Below are 15,122 nucleotides of genomic sequence, written 5' to 3'. Positions count from 1 at the left end.
CCAGTGCTTTCTGCACATTGTGTAATGCTGTGAACACCTGTCTGCTTCCATGTTTTGTAAATCTGAGGGGCTTTTAGCAACTTTTAAATCATATTTAATTCTGCTGGATAATCGTAAAAAAAATACATTGCTTAATAATACAAAAAAAGTATCTAAATGTGTAAACTGCAATGCATATGGGGCGCCGTTTGTAAAATGTTGCACGTTCTAAAATCCTGTGCAGTTTTGTAAAAAACATTAACAACTTTGTGTTACTGCCAAACCTTATCTTTGGAAAAGTTATTGCATGAATTGACATGAATTTCTCTATAAATCTTTGAAAAGGTGACATATGAATGTTGTCGTGCTTTTTTCATATGATAATGCTAAATGCACTAAAGCTGCGCAGGATTTTAGAACGTGCGACATTTTACAAACGGCGCCGCATAAATGCAACACATGGATAAAGAAAAGGGAGTTCAGAAAAAGGAAGGTTTGAGTTTCAACTCAATAACAATTAACCGCTCATATCGTCAAAAGCGCATCTTGTGTTGATCCCAGTTGTTCCAGGTGTGCTCTGCAAACTGGCCGCGCGTGCAGTAAGTTCTGTAAACTGCGACTCCCATGGTTCCTTGCGGCACTGTGTCAACATGGCGCCCGTCTGCCGGACAAAAGGCGAATCCGTCTGACGGAGGATTGAAACCCAATTAGAGACAGAGGAGACATTTTGGGAAAACTGTCAGCGTCCGTGTGTCCCGAGGCAAGAGATATATGGTCAAACACACGACTGCGGAGGCTCTTGGACTGGAATATTAAGGTAAGTCCGGTCCCGCAGCTGCGACTACTGGCGCCTCGCAGCGATCCCGATACGTTTCCTTTTCTCCGCGCGGTGATGACTGAAAACTCCTCAAAAAAAAAAAGAAGAAGAAGAAGGAACTGCGCTGCGGCGTTTCGCCCTGCGGGTTTTCCGTTAACGCCACCTCCGCTGTTGCAAACTGTCTCAACCGGACGGTAAGCAGTCGGCTTGTAATTCGGCACCAGCGAACAGTTCATCCAACACAACGTCAACTTTTCCAGTTGGTCCGCGGAGCCAAAGCGACCGCGGCGCGCGTCGCCTCGGCGGAGAACGAGCCGCGCGGACGCCCCGTTCCGATGCGCGCGGAGTGGCTTAGTTTGTACGATCCGCGCCGGACCGAGCGGTTGTCCTTCGCTGTCCACAAACACGTTATGTCGGGCATGCCGCTTTCCCCGGAGCCACGGGAGAATTAAAATCCCCGTTTTCCCCAACGGGATCTGGCGTGAGAGTCGATGGAGGGGCTGCTGTGCATCGGGGCTGCCTCGACATTTGAGCCAGATGTTTCGTTTATGGTTAAAATGTCGGGGCCGGTTACAGAAAGTTGCTTACTGTAATTAAATGTCCTGTCTGTGCGCTCAGCTGGCGCATGTCTGCAACCGGGATGCGATACCACGTCTGGTTGCGGATCGCAGGTCGCAGAGAGGCAAATATGTAGTTTCTCTTCTATTAACATTAAGCACGTTGGCGCCTCGGCTTGCATGCTGTGGGGTTCGTCAGGGACAGAAGCTGCAGCCTACGGACGCGATGCCAGAGTGCATTGATGGATCACAATGGAATGTCTAATTGTGTTTGAGAAGCTCTGCTCCACCCGGAGGTCAGAGGTCAGGTCAAGTTCACTGACAGATCAGCAGCTGGAGCTGGTTGGTGTTTAGTTTCTTGCTCAATGAAACCTCTGGATTTGAGTGGAAACTGTTGAAATATTACCCCTGTGTGTGTGTGTGTGTGTGTGTGTGTGTGTGTGTGGTTCCACGTGGGCCCACATTTCCAACAACTTCCTGCAGTTGCCGCCTGGCAGAGACCTCTGAAGGAGCTGAGCAGTCGCTGTCATGTCTTCACCCTCCCACACCACATTCTGAAATACACCATTTTCCGTTATTCGGAACCATAAACAAGATATTGGTCAGTTCTTTGACGGGCCCCCCTCTGACGGCACTCGACACGAGCAGGAGAAGCAGCGGTCTCGTTGGCACCGTCTGCGGTCTCTGCTCTGGTAGGAGAGCGCGATCAAACAACCCCAAGCGATGGTGCTACAACTGAGGTTGTGTCGGGCAGGTCGGCGCTGTCATTTGCACTCGGATCCATCTAGTCTCCTTTATGATCACTGCAAATTAGAGTCTTAACCATAGTAGAATTAGTATCTGGACAACTTCGTATTTGTTGTTGTTGTTGTGAGAACTACGACAAGACAAGTGCACGTTGAGCGCCCGGAGCTTGAGGCTGAAGCAGGCGGGTCATTTGATTACTACTCGCAGTATTTGAATCATCTCTGTGGTAGGAATTTAATTTAGTGTACACTTTTTACGCTGTACATCCATTGTAGTCTCTCCATCCCGGGACAGGCATCCCTCCTCTGGTGCGCCCCCCATCAAAGAGGTTTTAATTTCTTGGGGGATTTTCGGGGCAGAGGTGGTTGCATGTGTACAGACCGTAGAGGACTCTGTGGCTAATTTGTAATTTGCAATTTAGGGCGTTACAAAATAAAATGAACTGAATTGAAAAATTCGTCCTGCTACCCGATGGTTCGCACAATCAATACAAATCATAACCCCATTTTTCCAGCATTGATTCAGTTCTCTCCACGCTCAGATAAGTGCGGCATAAACCCCCCAGACGTATGAAAGGGTGGAAATGCTCTACAAAGTGTTGATATCATCAGTTCTGTAAAGAGTTGAAGAAGACAAGCAAGGCTCCATAAATACGCTTGAGGTGACGGAAATCACGTTATTGTTCATTTGCAATGAAGTGCTGTAAACCGATCGGTTGTTGTGAATTGAAAACATAATGGTTGCGCCGATCTTCTTCCCTTAATTTAGCCGCCGGTATGGAACCCGTGTGTCAGACGTAACTTCATATAGCGTGACTCATCCTCTGCAGCAGTGAGAGAAAGTATGGAGCTTGGCAGCCTTCGATGTAAATTCTTTTGGCAGAGAGACGCGCACACACACACCCTCCTTGTCTATATAAGTGTTGACACGTCTGCTATGCTGACTTTGATTTTCTGCTGTAGCCTGTTTTTGTTCTCGGCATCAGAAAAAAAATCCTCAAGACGGATGCATTATGGGCGCGCTCCCTCTGAGACTATTATTACCCGGCTGCTCTTTTTCTTCTTCAGAAATGGTATGAAATCAGTGTGTTGGTTAAAGCCACAATGTAGCGAGCATGTTTTTGGTTTGAATACACACCATACGTCATAATAGCAGGGCCACATTGTACACGCACACGGCGGGGGGACGTATCTACTTTGATTGAAGCCGTATTTAATCTGCAGGAATGCATTGTATATCTGAATAGCAGCTGCTGAGCTCTGACGTGTGTGTGTGTGTGTGTGTGTGTGTGTGTGTGTGTGTGTGTGTGTGAGTGAATCTGCAGGCAGGAAGCTAACAGATGTGACTGTTCTTCCATTTTGTTCTGTGATTGCCTCCTTGACGGGGATGTGAAGCTCCGTGTGTGCAGAGAGGTCACCGATGACTAAAAAAACCTATTCACGAATCAGGGGAAGAATATGCGTATCGTCTCTTCAACAAGCGCCATTTCTGACAATATTCACGGCAGGCATTTATGCGCAAGACACACTCGCTGTGTGTGCGTTTGTCAGTTTCCTCTGCACAGTAGCAGCTTAACGTTTATTAAAATAGGAAGTGACATTGAGATTAAAAACGTCTTTTACGTGTGAGACTCGGGCAAAAGAAGCAACGCATAACAAGATTATCAGATCACGCCAGTGATCAATAGATATGACCGAAGAAAAGACAACTGCAGCTAGTTTCTAGGTTTAAATTTATTTTGAGAGCCGAACTAAAGATTAGGACAACAATCTAACGTGCTGCACAGGACCTTAAAGGAACAGCGAGGAACATGTATGTGGATTTATTGGCTATTTAAAACTGCTCTTATGAGAGTTACTGAGCTAAAGCTAAGAATCATTGTTTCCTGAGAGCACAGAGAGTTTATATCTGCCGTGCTCCTACTGGAGCTCTGATCGGACACCGCAAGGGCCCTAACGAACAGGGCCGGTACCCGGACTCTGTGTTATAGGGGCTCTGCGTGTGATTATGAGGTGAGTGTTGATAAGCCCTGACGTTAATAGTGCTATTTATTTGAAATGTTGTGTCTAGTAGTCGCAGTATCAGTTTGAACTTGTGAGCTTCTCAGCTGGCGAGACGAAGCAGCGCTCCTCCCTCTGCCAGAGATGCCTGCAGGCCGTGAACCAGCCGCGGAGCAGAGATACACATTTGTGTTCTTCATTCTTTGTGAGCCCCACACTGAATGTGAGTTATTTATTTGACATGGTGCATTTGTTTCTAGTGAGCTATGACTTTATTTAGTATCTTTGCTGTTGCCGCAACAATATTTACAAATACCTGTTCTGAATTCATTGGTTTTAAAAAGCAATTATAAGAACGTGGATAGATAAGATAAGTCGTATTTACTAGTAGTAAACGCATCCTAAAGATACCCGTCTCTACATAGCGGCTGCTCGGGTTCCTCAAGACGCCTCAGAATGGAGCGTTCAGTTTGCTGCAATCTGCAATCTCACCACTAGATGCCACTAAATCCTTCACACTGATCTTTAACATCTAATACAGAAATTGACATTTTCATGCAGTGACACCTTTTTTCTTATGAAGGAAAACATACATAGTATATTTTGTTTATTTTCACTGGTTGCATGTAAGACGGGAGTCTCCTGCTCTGGATGCTGTACTTCTGTCTCCAGCTCGATGTGGCGAGGATGAACCGATGGAACCGTAATGGAAATAAGTCCTGCATTTGGTTTTGTGATCCCTGCCAGTTTGTCTGTAACATTTTCCTTTTCTCCACTCCTGTATTTGGAATTTTGTCGTCTAAAGAAAACCAACTTTACATTCCTTTTTTAATTCAGTTTCAGGCTTTTACGCAAAGTGACTTGGGGGGGGGGGGTAATGCTCCGTAGAGGTGTGTTCTGGTTTGCGTACGAAGCTGAATCGGCTTTCTGGTGTCACCGAGGAGCTCATTCCATGATGTAGGAGCCAGCAAACCGTGGAGATGTTGAGTGTTTAGCTCTGTGAGGAAGCAACAAGCCGATTGGCGGATGCGGAGTGAGCAGGCAGGGACGTGCGGTTCCTCCAGGATGTAGACCGGACCCGATCCGTTGGCAGCACGGTAGAACCTTATAGTATTTTCCTTTTTGTCCTCCAGGATGTTCCAGCAGTGCGAGGAGCCTCGTTTCACCATCGAGCAGATCGACCTCCTCCAGAGGCTAAGGAGGACGGGCATCAGGCAGACGGAGGTCCTCCACGCCCTGGACACGCTGGACCACCTGGACCGCCAACATGGACACAAGCTGACCCACAAGCCTCCTTACGCGCCTCCCTCCTCTTCCTTGTCTTCCTCCAGCGCCGCCGTCGCCTCTTCCTCCATGACCTCCACCTCCACCCAGACAAGTTTCCCCAACAACCGACTCTCGCTGTCACCCAACAGCAACAACTTCGACAACGCCTCCCCGCCTCCGCCGATCCCGGTGGCCTCGCCGGTCGCCATGGCGGCGGTAGTCCAGAACGGCCTGGCCGCCGTCACCAACGGGAAGCTGTCCCCGCCACGGTTTCCCCTCGCCGTGGTTGGCGGCGGCGTGACGGCGCCGGGCTACGGGTTTGAGACCAGTGAAGAGGACCTAGATGTTGATGACAAGGTGGAAGACTTGATGAGGTAAGACCACACCGGACTGGACTTGGACCACGGCCGACAAAGACCAGGAAGAACCAGGGCAGACCGGCCGATTGAAGCACAAAAAAGTGCCCAGAATGTGTTTAAACAGTGAAATGTTAGTCTACCAGAGTAAGGACAAGTTCCTCAACTGTAGGACATTTCTTCAGTGCATAGACTGTAGGAGTCTGCAAAATGCACACGTCGTTAGTTGGCAGACATTTCCTCAGAGTGCCAACAAACCAAATAATGTTAATGACAAAATCAATAAAATTGAAATTTACGAGCACCAACTAACAGCATTTCCAGCTGTTGGATTACAAACAGACCAGCCGGTTCCCTGATATGATGACTATTGTGATCATTTCTTTTATCAGAAGCGTGCATGTGGCTTTAGAGCCGGCTGGAAGCACAGAGCGGAGACGGCCGGGCCCGATGGTCGACATCTACGCCTGTAGCTGAGGCATTCGTGGATTAATGGCCGCACAAACACAGCGCTGCACACGCACACACTCACTAGTGCCCCTCATCTGTAGTCTGCAGTCAGACAGCAGCAATCAGAGTGGTATTGATTTGAGGGTGTGAAGATGAAATCGGAGCAGAAAGCGGCAAATATTACAGCAGCGTCTGGGCCCCTGACTCCTGCATATATTCAGCCTCAGCAGCCGCTGCCATGAATGTGTGTGTGTGTTTTGAGCGTTCGCTGTGTGTAATGTCGGATAGTACTTTTCTTGGTAAAACAGTAGACCCCTCTCCCCCTCTGCTTGTAGGAGGGACAGTGCTATGATCAAAGAGGAGATCAAGTGCTTCCTGGCGAACAGGCGGATCTCGCAGGCCGTGGTCGCTCAGGTGACGGGTGAGTGTCGGCGTCCTCCTCGCTCTGCCCAGGCGACACCGCGTAGCCACGAGAGAGAGTTGACCTGCCTCCTGACCGTACAGATCTCTCCCCTGCTCCCCCCTCCAGGGATCAGTCAGAGCCGGATCTCCCACTGGCTCCTGCAGCAGGGATCGGACCTCAGCGAGCAGAAGAAACGGGCCTTCTTTCGCTGGTACCAGCTGGAGAAGTCCAACCCCGGTAACGCCACCCTCCGCCTTGTAAAAGAAAAACGCTGTCAATAACCAGCTGCAATGGCACGTAGCGTTCCCGTAACGCTGACTGAGCCGAAATCAACCCATTCAGACTTAGGAGGACAATCCCCGCTAGGACGGAGCGGGGACGGCTCGTTATCTGTCCGACGCACGTTGTGATCAGGACCACGGGCGCCTCCAGGCAGAGCGCTCCGATACGCCAGAGCAGAGAACACAATGGCACCTCCGTTCATTGGTATTCGTGGCTGTGGTTCCGGCATGAACGAGGAGGGGCGAGTCCCTCGGGTTTGGCAGCGGAGGACGGGCTCCCGGCGCGTCGGAGAGCTGCACATAAATCGCAATCAAAGAGTGCGTCCTGACAGAATAGGAAGCCGTGGGACGTGTGTGCGTTTTCTATGGGCTTCTTGAGACGTCCCCCGGTTACAGGAACAAGAGGCTGTTGGCTGTTTTCCTACGATTGAACAATGACCACATTGTTTAAGTCGCGACCAACACGGTGGAATGCGCGAAGAAACAAGAGCAGTCTGGTCGTGGCTGTTGGGACATTGTAAATAATGTCCTGTCTTAGTCACAGTACTCGAGCTACACTGTGTCCCCAAAGGGTCTGTGACCTCGCGTGCTGTCCCCTCAACAGATATCATGCATGTTCTCGCACGCATTGTGTTTTAACTCTTCTCTGTAAACAAATAGTAAAGATGATTTGTAAGTCGGTCTCGGAATTCTATGGTGCTAAATCTTAGTAAGATAAACAAGAGTCTTCTTAATCTTCATTACTTTTTGTCATTGCGACCTCATGATGCCGTGTACACGTGCCAAAGGGACATGGCAAGTTTTAAATACACTGTAATTACGTTCCTCCACCTAAAGTTCTATGTACAATAGTGTAACGCTGAATGGAAAACTGCTGATTTGTCGTCGCATTTGTCGTGCCTGACACGTGTTTGTGCCTCCAGGTGCCACTCTGGCCATGCGAGCCGCCCCATTGGCCCCATTGGCCCTGGAGGACGTCATGGACTGGCAGCAAGCCCCGCCTCCGCTCGGTTCGCCCCCCGGGGGCTTTCGTCTGCGGCGCGGGAGCAGGTTCACCTGGAGGAAGGAGTGCCTGGCCGTCATGGAGAGGTGAGGGGGAGCTGTGACACAGTGTGGTGTTTATTTGGCTTTGCGGTTACAACATTGTGTGTGTTTGTGTGTCTACGCACAGCTACTTCATTGACAACCAGTACCCAGATGAATCGAAGAGAGAGGAGATCGCCACCGCCTGCAACGCCGTCATTCAGAAACCAGGTCGGTCAATTCACAGCGGGTTGACTTGGGCTCAAATGATAAATAGTGTACATTTTGATTTCTTGTTTAAAAAAATAGTTTTAGTCTTTGCCTTTTGGCAACGTAGCTGAGACACAGACCTCCCCGTGAGTCTCACTGTTCTCTGTGATGGCCGAGGGGAAATAAATGACGGGACTGAGACACAACAGAGTCCACTTATCAAGACTGTTAACTGGCATCCGGTGGACGTGGTGAGCTTATGTAGTTCTGAGTGATGTGGTTTTATCAGTTGACTTATTTGTCTTTGACTTTGTTGCAACAAGACAAATAAAAAAGATACCAAAGTAACTGTTGCATCATCGCACAAAACTAAACGCCTTTAAAAAAAAAGTAGCTCTGATGTCCAGAGGACGAATGTTTCCTTTATAAAACCGCTACATATATATAATATACAGAATTCATCTCTTTAATGAGTTTGTTTATATACTTGTACAGTTTTTATAACACTGTAAGAATATGTGTTCAAGAATTGGAGCCTGGTCGGGGAACGACTTCTCTCGTTCTGGGAGATTTATTTGTCAGATCACAGGTCAAGTATCAGCGCTGCGTTTGCAAAGGCAGGAGCAGTTCAGGCAGCACACAGGCCGGAAGAACAACCAACTAACATCAGCAAGAACATCATGTTTTATAACCCCTGAAAGACAGAGAAGGAAAGATTTCTATTGGCCCTAAACTGGCGTAGAGGAGGACCTTCCACCTCCCGCATCTAAGATCCGGTCACATCCAATGTCCAGACTCCTGACTTAACGTAAACATCGTAAACAGAGTGTGTATGTTGAATAGTGTTGGTGTGTCTCTAACCCCCCTTTGGCTGGTAAATCTTCTAGTTGACCCGCAGACCTTACATTCCTCAGCCAGGACATAAACTGACTCCCCATCCTGTCAGACTCGTGTCTGCCTGCTTGGCAGATCCTGCTTCCCCCCTTACCTAACTCTTAAATCAAGACAAGACAGCGAACCCCCAACTAAGCCCATGAAAAGAACTTTTGATTATCAACACCCCCTCCCCCATTCCAAAAAGAAATTGTTTTTTTTGCCATATGCCAAAATGATGGAAAATGTCCGTTGAAGAAGCACCAGCGTTGCTTCTTGATTCAGAAAATGCAGCATCATCAGATATCTGTCAGAGTGAGAACCTCGCATTGCCGCGAAGAGACTTTCTGACCAGTGAAGTTAGATACGCTTGAATGAGCCTTCAAAAACACTCTGAGGGCGAGAATGAAGCGTGTGTGTGTGTGTGTGTGTCTTGCAGGAAAGAAGCTGTCTGATCTGGAGAGGGTTACGTCTCTGAAGGTCTACAACTGGTTTGCCAACCGCCGCAAAGACATCAAGAGGCGCGCCAACATTGGTAATGTCTATCCCTGTCTTTGTGTGTGTGTGTGTGTGTGTGTTGGTGGTTCTACTCCCAATATGACCCAGTGTGACCAAAGACCTTAACATGAAGCAGGTCAAAGGTCGATGCGTGTTACCCTCACGCACACAAAAGGGCTTTCACGTACTCCTCGTTGGATGCTCCTCGCTCTGTGTAACCCAACGCGTAGGCGTCGACACAACGCTGCTGCTGCTGCTATTGTATTTTCACGCACCGCAACATCAGCGGCGCCGGCGTGCCGCACGTCCTTCTTCTTCACCTAGCGTGCAGCTTGAGGTCGATATGCTATGATGAGGTTTGTGTTTTTGAAGAAGCAGCCATCTTGGAGAGCCACGGCATCGAGGTTCAGAGTCCAGGCGGTCAGTCCAACAGCGACGAGGTGGACGGCAACGACTTCCCTGACCAGGTAAACCCAACGGGTGTTTTTTTTTTTTTTTTTTTTGTAGGCTTTGGGAAAGTAAACTGATGGAGTAAAAGGTAAGAAACAATCTGTTTTGAATCCACTGAAAAACCCGTTTGGCCCTTACATTGAGTCCCATTTTTGACTGATGGTGTCAGCGTTGCCGTGGACGACCTGGTTATTGGTAAACCTGCGTGCTGCTCTGTCACAGGGTTGCGAGGTGTCCTTATTTGACAAGAGAGCTTCAGCCAAGCAGTTTGGTTTCAGTCGCGCTGACCTGACCTCTCCGACCCAGGTACACACACACACACACACACACACACACACACAGTCTCTCTGCTGCAACTGATTCATTTCCCTAATTGATTCCCTCCACGCTCAGGTACCCACGCTGCTCCCCAGCTGGTTTTCCGTGCTGAGCAGAGGGGGCTTGTCTGGACAGCGGGGCACATCTCTGATTGGCCGCTCCCTGGTGTCAGGGGCGGGCCCCCAGGCGGAAGGTTCCAGATTGACGGGCGCCTCCTGGTCTCCCCCGTCGCCCTCCCTGCAGGACGAGCCCACCGTACACAGCGCACTGTCCGAGCCCCAGGACCCGATCGGTTTGGAGAAGGCGGCTGTCAATCACGGCAGCCACGCCCTGGCCAATCAGGCGGAAGGGGCGGGGCGCAATATCAGGAATGAGATCAAGACGGAAACGCTAGAGGACGACTGAAACGGGCCTCTGACGTCGAGTTGTCATAAGGATGAATGAAGCGGGATCAGAGGTGTGTTAATATGCAAGCAGATTTTATAGGAATGTAATAAGTGGGGGAAAAAAAAGACCAAAAGTCGTGTAAAATCCAACCCTGAGATACCTCCCAACCCTACCTCCAACCACCAACCTGCTCCGCTACGCCCGTATAGGGATTACTGGTATATTATGATGATAACAATAAGCTTTTACTTCTTAAAGTGCTCCCCAGCAGGTCGTGGAAGGTTAAAAATGCCCAAATCAAACCAAAAAAAGGTAAAATTTATAATGACCCAAGTACACGTCCACTTCTTTGTAGATTTGTTTTGGGCATTTTAAGCCCTCCGTAGGGACAGGATGCGTCGTGCAAGCTCCTGGTGAAGCTGCGTTCGTCGCGGCAGGACAACACTGTAACTGACACGGGGCGCACTGTGATCACAACTGAACAGCCTCAGATTATCGCTGATTCAGTTTCTAATGTTTGCTGTTGGTTCCTTCTCGTGTGAAGAAGAGCAGAATAAGCTCTCGGGGCTCTCGGGGCTCTCGGCACGTAGGTGATATTTCCAGTGGGCCCACGATGATTTGAGATTTAGAAAACGGAAACATGGGGAAATGACCCGACCCCCCCCCCCCCCCCCCCCCCCCCTCCTCCTGGTAGAATAAGCTCAAAGTATGGAAGCAAAAAGACCTCGTTATTGAAAATTTAAATGTAAAAACTACATGAACTTCAGAGGTTACATTGATCCCATCTGGGATTTGTTGCTTATTTAAACATTGTTTTGTTCAGCCATTTTAGTTTATTTGGTTATTTTGATCTGAGATGTTTTGCACACAACTTTAAATTGCAAAGAGGAGTTTAAACCACAAACGGGTGGTTATCTAAATAAAATATTATACAAATAATATACATGTAATAGTATTTAAAATATGATGTATTTAGTAGAGATTTTACAATTAGGCATTCAGTTGCTTAAATCTCAATCGCATCTCTGTTTCCACATGTACACGTTATACAAAACAAGTTGCTCAATACACAAAACGTTACACCGATCTGTTGTTAATCTGTGGTCAGGCATAACGAATGATTAGTGTAAGATAATCTATAATCACCACAGGTCACTCAGTTGGGAAGCATCCAACAGCGGAAGAGCACTGTTTGGATACAGCAGGTCAAAGTGTAACGTGAATACATGCATGTACTCCACGTGCGTGTGTGTGTTCAGATACAGTATGTTATATAAACGTGGGGTCGCCCCATTTCTCTTTACAGTATATAGACCTATCCGCTCCAGATGAGAGGAAGCATCCGCGTGAGTCTGTCTCGTCTATGGAAGGTGAATGACGCATTAGCCAAAGTATTAAGTTGTTAATTTTGCGTATTTTCTGAGTGTGTGCGATGTGTGTTAGACATGCCAATCAAAGATGCATCAGATGTGTCAAACTATTGGCAGGAAATGCATTTCCGTGTTTGTGCTCGATTATGCCGTGTGTTCTAAACACATGTGGTCCAGTTTAAATTGTATCTTCATTTCAAATGACACTTTATCGGATCGATATCATGGTGCTCAGAGTCCCTGCTGTTTAAACATTTACCTGAACGGCGTGAATGAGTGACAGACCGGAGCGAGGATGATTCCCTGGAAACAACAAACAAACGAGTCAATTCCAGAAATATTTATCGCCGTACGGCCGTTGTGGAAGTCGTCTTAACAAGGACTGTGCTTTTAAATCACTTTGCACAGGCAGTACTTAATTCACTGGCTCATCTAGTCACCAGTGGTCACCGCGTGGTAACCGGTCATCAGGAACCAACTGCGCCGAACCCGGAGGAGAATGTCTCTTATCTGCCGACATTAGTCACGGACCGTGTGAGCTTTGTGTGTTTGTTGCAAGTAGTGTACGGCGTGCAACACAGGAGGGCAACGACTTATAGCGAGGGGGGAGTTTGTGTGTGTCCGCCCGCCAAACACAGCCATGTTCCATAGCATCACCTTCCGGTTGTCGGAGGTGACGGCGTGCGGGCCTCCTGGTGTCCTGCAGCGTGCAGCATCCAAACTACTGCAGCAGGATGCGAGATTTAGCCGACCAAGCACGTTCTTGTCCGCGGGGTTCTATTCGTAAGCGTAGATTTTAACGTTACCAGAAGTTAACGCTCAGGTTACCCTGAATAAATTCCAGACTTTGAGACGTTGAGTGTTTGCATAAGTGTAGTTCCGTGACTTTTAGGTGACACATTAACACCTGCCACACGAAAGCAGGCGACCCAGCCAAGCAGAATAATGAGTCAGTAAATCGTTTGATAACACGTGATCTGCAGCGTGTGGTTTGAAGGTAAAGTGCCTTATTTATTTAGTGTGCATCGACACATGAGGGGCTTCCACAACGGCCGTACATTCATCACTGTACCAGAACGCGACGCAGGAACCGTGGCCTCACTCAAAGCGGCGCGTCGGTTCGTCACCAGGTGCTTCGCAGGCTCAGCTACTAGTTCAGAGTTTAACAGACTCAACACAAATACCTCACGTGGCCCCGCTCAGCTATAAGCTACACCCCGCAGGTTCCTCCACAGCTGCTTCAATGTGAATCAAAGCGCAGAGGTCGCCGCAGAGGTCACCGCGGAGACCTCTCGCTGGCTGATCTTGGGTCAGAAATGTCGGCGTCCTCTGAAAAGGGAAATTCCTTCTTGAACTTGAGCCAATGGATATTAAGTTTAAACATAAAGGGAAGTTCCACTCCAGGGAAAAGGATATCATCCATGAGCTCATGCTTCCACCAAGTCCAAGAAATACTTAAAATACTTTATTATATACACTTATTATATAGTGGGAAATGCCAACACAACTCTTTAGTGTTGTTTTTTTTAGATTGAGCGACATTGAGGATTAAAGTTGTCTTTTATTCGTACGGCAGCACAGCTGTCCCAGGTGTCTTTTGCTTTAAGCGTTTGTAGAACTCCTCAGTTCTTCGGTGATGTATCGTTCTGTTTATTTGAATTATGTACACCAAAATATTCAACATACTTCTGAGGGTTAGGGCTTTTATTTTGAAATCTGCCGAGCAGAAGCCTTTCTGAGGTGAATCTTTGGGTTCATTTAAGACGATTTGCTGTTTTGAGATTATTTCAGGATTTAAAAGCATTTCAGTTGCGGTCTTCATGATCTCCTGTAAAATGAAAAATTAGCTTTTTTGTGCAATTTGTCATTTTAAGAGCCAAAACACCTGGAAGGAAAAAGGAAAACAAACTAATTCAAATTATTCCAAAAAGTCGTTAAAAATGGAAAAAAAAACCTCAAACCTGCGATCGAGTTTTTTTGATTGGACTTCATTTTCTTCACTTTGACACTAAACTGGCTCCGTACTTTTACCTTTACAAAAGTGTTTTGTGATCATAATCAACGTGAAACGCTTCAAGTCAAATTGATCATGAAACACAGTAAATGGCCTTTTTCCTTTCTTCCATAAACACGACTTGCTCTTCCAGTTAGATTCCGCACTTTGTTTCTGACCTCGCTGATGGCGACACGTCGGGTCTCTGTTGCTTTTTAACGCAGTTCCATCAGCTGCCTTCAGCCCTGCGGTGCCTCGCGGTTTGGTTTAGTAAAGGCTCGGCTTCCGTTCGCAGAAAAAGCAGCTGATGTTTCAGAAGCCTTTTGACATTGTCTTTCTCCCGCGAGTCCACCTGCCTGCAGCGAGACCGAGCAGTGGATTGGATCGGTTCGGCGGCCTGTGGGTGCACGCCGACCCGATCTGATCCGAGGTCTGCTGTTGGAACTAAAGGAACGGGCCGATGGTGGATCCTTCAGTCAGTTCACATCTCAGGACTGAATGGAAACAGGAGATGCCGCGAGACATTTGCAGTTTCTCCAATGCTGATTTTAATGGAGGTGAAAGAATTCATCATGAAATGTATAATGTACCAGTCGTAATGTCATTAAATCAGCCGATGGCTGAATATATATATATATATACACACACACACACTTTAAAAAGAATGGTTCCATTTTATCAGTCATGTAAAAAAGTGTTTTCCATTTCATTTCGGCAATAAAGTATTGAATAATTCTCCTTTAAGAATGACAAATATCAAACCTCAGCAGGACGTTTGTTGTATCGCTTTGACTTGATTTTTATCCCATTGTTCTTTTCTATTTCAAGATTTAGTGCCTTTTTTGGACAGTAGACTGTTCTGTACTCGCTATGTAGACGATCTACATAATGCCTTTTGTTACTTTCATCTGGTGGATAAACCTGATTTGTTTTTAAAAAGGTGTTTTTATTAATATTCTATTTACAAGGGAATAAACAGTGATCAGAGTCCTTGCAGTGTCTTGTTTTTGTGTGTGGTCAAGTTACCGTAATCTGTCCCTGAATCTGTTCACATCAAATCTGGATTTCTGAAAAAGAAAAAACACATTTTAACAAGTGAAATCCCCCAAACTGTTATAACCAGTTTGCAGCTTCCATCTGTATC

At 47.3% G+C, this 15,122-nt stretch overlaps 1 protein-coding gene across 6 annotated transcripts; it reads left to right on the top strand.

The window, feature by feature from the left end:
• The first annotated feature begins 405 nt into the window (after positions 1-405).
• Positions 406-14,968, top strand: LOC120811339 (homeobox-containing protein 1). Of its 6 annotated transcripts, none has more exons than XM_078084892.1 (10): positions 406-796; positions 5,234-5,740; positions 6,508-6,593; positions 6,702-6,812; positions 7,780-7,945; positions 8,028-8,110; positions 9,402-9,497; positions 9,836-9,927; positions 10,133-10,216; positions 10,304-14,968. In XM_078084892.1, the coding sequence occupies exons 2-10, from the start codon at positions 5,235-5,237 to the stop codon at positions 10,631-10,633; spliced, it is 1,554 nt and encodes a 517-aa protein (XP_077941018.1). In that variant the 5' UTR covers positions 406-796; position 5,234; the 3' UTR covers positions 10,634-14,968. The 6 variants fall into 6 exon arrangements, with proteins under 6 accessions (XP_077941018.1, XP_077941019.1, XP_040022566.1 ...); XM_078084893.1 differs by having other exon boundaries at positions 584-796; positions 9,839-9,927; XM_040166632.2 differs by having other exon boundaries at positions 584-796; positions 9,833-9,927.
• Positions 14,969-15,122: the final 154 nt, after the last annotated feature.

This window comes from Gasterosteus aculeatus, chromosome 12, assembly GCF_964276395.1.
Source record: "Gasterosteus aculeatus chromosome 12, fGasAcu3.hap1.1, whole genome shotgun sequence".
Classification (NCBI taxonomy): Eukaryota; Metazoa; Chordata; class Actinopteri; order Perciformes; family Gasterosteidae; genus Gasterosteus; species Gasterosteus aculeatus.
This window is presented reverse-complemented; position numbering and strand designations above follow the sequence as displayed.